Genomic DNA, 7,381 nt, shown 5'->3' on the forward strand with positions numbered 1-7,381 from the left:
CCCTTCAGGACTGTATTTGAAAACAAAGAACTCTCCTTTCTCCTCTACACACACACTTTATTTCCACCAAGTTTCTGGTTTTATATAGAAAATTTATCCCAGTTTTTCAACATTCAGTTGTGCGAGGCTTTTTGCTCCTGACTGAAAACTGATTTTAATAACCTTCTGCGGTATATACTTGCTGCCTGGCCCAGGATTGTGACTCCAGCTTTCTCCTTTACACTGAATCTCCTGCAATATATATCAAGACAAAATTTTAGTTGTCTTGGCAAAACAGAATATCTTCAAATAACTAGGTTGCCAAGTCTTATTGGAACTCACTGTGTTAGATGGGCAAAGCAATCACCAAATTGGAACATGGGCACCCAATAATAGTCAGAATTTAGACAACCTTAGTGTTCTCTTATGAAAGAATGCAACTTATTTTGATTTGTTCTACTTTCCTGACTTTGTTTAAAATGACAAATGCCCTGTAAATTTTTATTTTTAAATGTTTGCTCATCTTTCCCAGTTTTAGGTACTTTTTTCATGTAATTCAAAAGAAATTATTAGAATAATACCATAACAGATTTTTTATATGATAGTTTTAGAGTGTTTGCTTGTTTTACAGAACATCTATATGATAGTGTTTAACTTGCAAATGTATAATTTTGAGCTATTAAAAGTAGAATTTTTGTCCTTATAATGAAAATGCATTTTATTTCTAGCTTCTCGTAAAAGACATAAAAAGGATAGAGATGAAGCTTGGGAGTATGAAGAACATGATAGAAGAAGTTCTGGTGACCATAGGAGAAGTGGTTATTGTCATGAAGGAAGGAGGACTTCTGCTAGTGGCCGTTATCGTAATCGCAGTCCCAATGACTCTGAGATGGATGATTATTCTTCTCCTCCTAGCCTCAGTGAGGGTAACTGATTGTTTTAAAACAATAATTTCTTCCCTAATACTAGTACATTTTTAAAGGATATGTTAAACATTTTAAAATAAACACCTTTACATGCAATATTGAATATAAGCATAAAAAGTGTAAACAATCCTTTATTCTCTTAATTAGTAGCTAGAAGAATGAAGAAAAAAGAAAAACAAAAGAAGAGGAAAGCTTATGAACCTAAACTAACACCTGAAGGTAATTTTAGAATATTTATTTTCTATAGTTTGTATTTTCTGGTTTGTATATAAAATAATTATATATATATTTCTTTTTCACCAGAAAAGATGAATGATGGATTCTTCTACTTTCAAAAGATTTGCTGCTTCAATAGAGAATATTTTGGAAAATTTAGAAGACATGGATTTTACAGCTTTTGGTAATATGTCAGAAATTTTCAAAATGCTTCCCCCAATTGAAAACACAAGAAAGGAATTTGCATCTCAGTATTTTCAAACTTCCTTCTTTGTGATTTAATTGCCTGTGAAACACACTGTGGTATACTGCATTTATATGGCTTCTGCCTTTAGTGGAGGCCTTTATCGTTCCAATTTCATTTGCTACTACAGGAAGAATATCCTTCTTCCTCCCTGCAGAATCCAAAAGGGACATAAATCAGAATGACACAAATAATAGTCCCCTGGAGTGGAAAGGATACCTCTTTGGGACATCATTAGGGTATCTTCTGTCAAACATATCTTTATAAAGAATGCTAACGTAAGATGGCTGGATGCCAGACACCCACCAAAGCCTCTCTCTCACTCCCCTCCACAGCTGGACAGGGGAGAGAAAATTTAACAAAGGGTTCATGGGTTGAGATAAGGACTGGGAGAGATCACTCATCAAATACCATTATGGGCAAAACAGGCTTGTATTAAGGTATTAACTGAATTTATTACTAACAAAATCAGAGCAGAATAATGAGAAGGAAAATAAGACCTTAAAAACTCCTTCCCCCCACCTTCTCAACTCTGCCTCCTCCCTCCCAGCGGCACAGGGAAACAGGAATGGGATTTATGGTCAGTTCATCACCCATTGTTCCTGCCACTGCTCTGGGAGAGGAGTCAGAGTCTTTCCCCTGCTCCACTGTGGGATCCCTCCCATGGGAGACAGTTCTCCATGAACTTCTCCAACATGGGCCCTTCCCAAAGGCTACAGTTCTCCATGAATTGCTGCAACGTGGGTCACTCTTACACAGGGTCGGTTTCAGGCACAGCCTGCTCCAGCATGTGTCCCTCACATAGTCACAAGTCCTACCAGGAAACCTGCTCCAGTGTGGGCTCCTCTCTCCATGGGTCTGCAGGTCCCTGCCAGGATCCTGCTCTAGCACAGGCATCTCATGGGGTCACAGCCTCCTCTCAGGCATCCCCCTGCTCCGGCATGGGCTCCTACACAGGCTGCAGATGGATCTCTGCATCCCTGAGGCCCTCCCTGGGCTGCAGGGGCACCACTGCCTCACCATGGTCTTCCACCATGGGCTGCCGGGGAATCTCAGCTCTGGCGTCTGGAGCACTTCCTGTCCCTCCTTCTGCACTGACCTTGGTGTCTGCAGAGTTGTTCCTCTCACATATTCTCACCCCACTCTCCTCTGGCCCCAATTACATCTGCGCAATAACTTTTTTTCTTCTTAACTATGTTATCCCCCAGGCATCACTGCCATCTCTGATTGACCCAGCCTTGGCCAGTGGTGGGTCCATCCTGGAGCTGGCTGGCATTGGCTCTGCCAGACATGGGGGAAGCTTCCAGCAGCGTCTCACAGAAGCTACCCCTGTAGTCCCCCTGCTATCAAAACCTGGACATACACACCAAATACACCTGTAATTTCTGAGGCGCATAATTTTGCATCTGTTTTGGCCTTTGGCCCAACAGAGATTGATTATTCAATTCAGCAGCAGAGTGCTTATTCTCTTATGGATGAGGCACTGAATAACTGTATGCTCCCTATCCATTTCAGTAGAAACTAAGCCAGTTTAGCATGTGTCTGATGAAGTAGTTCAGGTTGACCAACATGACTTTATTTTGAAATGGATAACAGATCATTCATTAATTTTTTAGAACTAGAACAAAGGGAGGAACATAAGCAAATCACTACAGCTATGGTGTCTACAACCTTGGATTAAAAATATTTTTAATATATGACTTTCAGTCATATTTAACAAGTAGTTGTTTTAACACCACCAAAAGTTGTCATCATCAGTCTTCATTAGATGGAACTATTATATATGCTAGCTATTTGGAAAAGGAGTTATTTTTCTTCAGTTGGCTTTTTCATATTGACTGTAAAATATTGATTTCCTTGAAGTCTTATTAGAAATGTGATTGTTAATTTTTAATTTTTTTTTTTAAGGTGATGATGATGAGATTCCACAAGAATTGCTACTGGGAAAGCATCAGCTTAGTGAGTTGGGTAGTGAATCTGCAAAAATCAAGGCAATGGGCATTATGGACAAGGTACATCTTCACAGTATTTAACTCTTTTTGAACATTTAATTTTGTTAAACATACAAAAACTTGTACCCCCTCTAATATTCCACCCTCTTCAGGTATACCTGTGACAAATACTGTGAACAATTGTGCTTCTGCTGAAGTGCTTAAAAAGTTACCACATCTTAACTGTTACTGTCTCTGAAGCCAAGACATTTTTGTTAAATGGTCTTCTGTGTTACGGCTGACTCAGAGCACTATATGCCAATAGGTAACACATGCCTGAACAGTAAAATCTAATAATTAATCTACTTTCACAAAAGCACATAATTTGCTCCTTACAGCTACTGTTGAGCAACCACAGTAAAACAGAGCCTGCTGGCAAAGTCAAAAAATCCACCCTTGCTGATATATGCCATTAGTGCAATGTAAATATATGTCCATCCAGCATCACACTGAGTTTCCCGCTACCTTCCTCTCTCCAAAGAGTCCTTTCAAACTTAAAAGATTTAATGCTCAAGCTGATAATAAGATTAATTTTTCTTAGACTGCATATTGTGATTTCTTTGCCATACTCTTCCCAACTTCTGTTCAAGGGAACTTTCTGTTGGCACAAACTGTTGGTATTGATTCTTTGAAAGGCCTCCTAGAAACAGAGACTAGACAGGTGTAAGGGAATAAAAGTAGGTATTTATTTGAAAGGCCTTCAAAGGTACACCCTGGGGAGCCAGAGGCTATTGCCAAGATGGACGACAGGTCACGAGTTTTTCACACTTTTATAGGTTTGGTTCATTTGCATATCAGGGTTAATTCTCCAATTAAGGCTTCAGTTTAATGATGTAATTCCCCTCAGCTTACCCCCCCTTAGAGGCTCTTTGGTTTATACTTTTTGGGCCTAGGATGGTCTAGGTGTCCTTGAAGAGCAGGCCCGGAGAGGCTTTGTTATGTCTACCTAGCACGAGAGAGCAGAAATTAACAGGCTGCAAGAAACTTCAGAGTTACACACTAAGCAGTACAGTGATTTGAAAAATATGAAAGTTAAAACCTAAGGCATCATTTCCACACCTTTAGAAACAATATTCTTGCTTTCCTTATCTTCCTAGAACTCTTGGCTTTGGGCAGTCTTGTATTAAATTCTTACTCTACCACCTCATGATTATTTATTATGCTTATGAAGTGTCTGTGAAGCCACTTATACAAGTCACTCTGAAGGGTTTTCTTTAATCTTAGATGTTCTTCATGGCTCTTTCTTTATTCTCTCTACTTTCCTTTGTAGCATGATATTAGCCTGAGTGTTTCTGTTTCCTGATAGTTCTCACCCTTAACCTCTGTTACCTGTTTTTTTCACATACATACTTACATGTATGCATAAAATCAGAATTTTGTTGCTTCTAAAGGTGAGCACAAATAGTATCTGGATGAATGAAACTGATTCTCCTGGAGTTTAGCATATTCTACAGATTATTTAATCACAATTCTGTAGAACATCAGTAAGTGAATTTGAGTTACATTTTTCAATATGCTAGATTTTTAAAATTAATACAATTATTGAGAATACACTTCCTTTTTATTAGAACTCAAGTATCAGGGAATTTTATTTCTGCTTGTCCATAGAACTAGGATTTTTTCGTAATAAATATCTATATAGTCAGTTAGAATTTGGGATTGATACTTGGATTTGGTAAATTTCTGTTTCTAGAAGCAAATGCAAAAGCATATAACTATGCAACATTAATTACAGTTATGCAATTTTAATCCATTTCTATGTATTTTGCTGGTTGAAAATGAAGTTTGATTGCAGTCTTAGAACATATTTTCACTAGTTTAATTCTATTATCAGCATTCTAAATCATGCTGTGTCAGAAACCAGACAAATCAAGATCCAATACTTAGATTGGACATTTTTTCCACAATTTGGAAGCCTTTATGTTCCTACAGTTGTTTGATGTGTTTTGTTTCTTGTTTTAGCTCTCAACAGATAAAACAGTAAAGGTCTTGAATATTTTGGAGAAGAATATTCAAGATGGATCAAAGCTTTCCACATTACTTAACCATGTGAGTTTTCAAATTACATTGTTTCACACCATTGTGTAGAATAGGGTTTTCTTCACTTGAGTCCCATATAGTGATAGTTTCGAATACTGTGTGTGTCTGTGAAAGGAATTCTTGATTTTATATGTATGTGCTTAAAAGATTGCCAAATTTTAAGATTTGAAGCAAAAATCTATTTTTTTATATTATTTCAAGTATGTTTTACTATAGTAAACATGTATTGGGAGCAATTAGGTTATCTTTTGACTTAATTTTAAATATTATCGTTTCATCTTGAAATATTCATGGTAACTGGTGTAACTTGCACTATTGGGCTTTTTTTTTCTACTTTTCTACATGTCCATAAAAACATCTCTTCCACAGTGGAAGAAATATAACAGCCTGTGCTTTTATACAGGCAAGAAAGATTATTTTTCTCTGTACCAGAGAAGTTATTAAAGTTTTCACCTGATTTTGCTATTAATAACATTATTACAATATGTTAGTAGTGCTGCGTGGTCATAATTAACCTCATGTATGTTCGTTTTTATAACTTGTGCAAACACAGAAATACAGAGATTCCATACCCTGTGCTAAATCTAAATCACAGATTCACAGAATATGCTGAGTTGGAAGGGACCCCCAAGGATCACTGAGTCTTTATATGATCATATTTGATAAGACATGTTTTAAACCCATTGATATAGAGGAGTTGGTCTCTGGAGAAAGTTGTATTCTCATGAGTTTGGTGACTTAACAGTCTTTTTGTGTAAGAATTCTCTCTATTGGCAAAAATTAGACTTTTCAATGCAGCAACTGGTATGTATAGGCCACTGAAGAAAATACAAGATGAATGAGTTTAGATTTTGATTAAGGTACATCATTCTTAAGTAGAGAATGTGACAGTCTTCCTTCATAGTGCTCCCCAATGATACACTGTAGCGGGTTCAGTTTGTAACCGGGCAGAAACACCAATTAAAGTGTAGTGGTTTGGTCCAAAATACTCATTACTTACTTATTTACATTCTGTGAGATAAGAATTAGGAGAAAGCAAAGCAGGCACAAAACTTAAAGGAATATAAAGAAGTTTATTAACAGACCTAAAAGGAAGAAAAAAATATCAGACCACACCTTCAGAACACTTCACCTCCCCCCACCTTTCTCCCTTCTCCCACTGACAATGTAAAAAGACAACCCTTGAGATTTTCAGTCAGTTTACCGCTTCTATAATAACCTTTTTTTAGTTCACTTAGGGAGAGGAGTCTCTCTTGCTCATGCTATGGAGACATCTCCACAAGAAATTCTCTCATGGCTTCAGTATCACAACTAGACAGCTGCCCGGGTTGGTTCTCTGCTCACATGTGAGAGTCCCTTCCCCCGACTTACAGCTTTCCCCACAAGTGCTTTTGAGGGTCCAATCTTGAGCTACTGGGGTACCATTTTAAGGTTGAGCTGTTCAGAAACAAAGGTTCTCTTCATCCATCTCTGGGAGCATCTTCATCTCTAGAAATAGAGGCCCTCCCCCTTCCCTGGGAGCAAACGGGCCCTCATCAAATTACAGCTACTGTCATTTCCTTATTTCAGCACAAGTACTTCTACTCACAATTACCGTTTGAATGCTCCAACCCCCCCATGCTTTCTTGAAATTACAACTGGTACTCTGATATATCATAGTCCATCACCACCATAGCTTTACAACAGAATTTCAGCATCTAAGCATCTGCTCTTTCTCCTCCCTCAGGGTTTCAGCTCTTCCTTCTTCACTGACTTTGGTGTCTCTATGGTGTTTTCTTCACCTTCCCACTTCCTCAGACTCAGAAGAGGATTAATGTCTGCAGGCTTCATCTGTTCTGGAGGAAACTTACAGCACTAAAAAAAGTGTTAATCTCACCCAGGCCCTGCAGCTGGAGTTTGCTTATTGCTGTTGGTCGCATGATCTTTGCTGGACAGCGGAGCAGCAGTCTCAGATGAGCCCCGGCCGCAGCAGGGGCTGCCTGGCC

At 38.3% G+C, this 7,381-nt stretch overlaps 1 protein-coding gene across 1 annotated transcript in view; it reads left to right on the plus strand.

Annotated features, from left to right (window-relative positions):
- Positions 1-7,381, plus strand: part of LOC103617804 (nipped-B-like protein) — an 80,561-nt gene that overhangs the window by 32,657 nt on the left and 40,523 nt on the right. Inside the window, 5 exon segments of the mRNA XM_017737471.1 lie at positions 708-905; positions 1,053-1,124; positions 1,216-1,305; positions 3,274-3,377; positions 5,319-5,405. Of these exon segments, the coding sequence (XP_017592960.1) occupies positions 708-905; positions 1,053-1,124; positions 1,216-1,305; positions 3,274-3,377; positions 5,319-5,405 (551 nt within the window).

This window comes from Corvus brachyrhynchos, unplaced genomic scaffold, assembly GCF_000691975.1.
Source record: "Corvus brachyrhynchos isolate BGI_N302 unplaced genomic scaffold, ASM69197v1 scaffold206, whole genome shotgun sequence".
NCBI lineage: Eukaryota > Metazoa > Chordata > Aves > Passeriformes > Corvidae > Corvus > Corvus brachyrhynchos.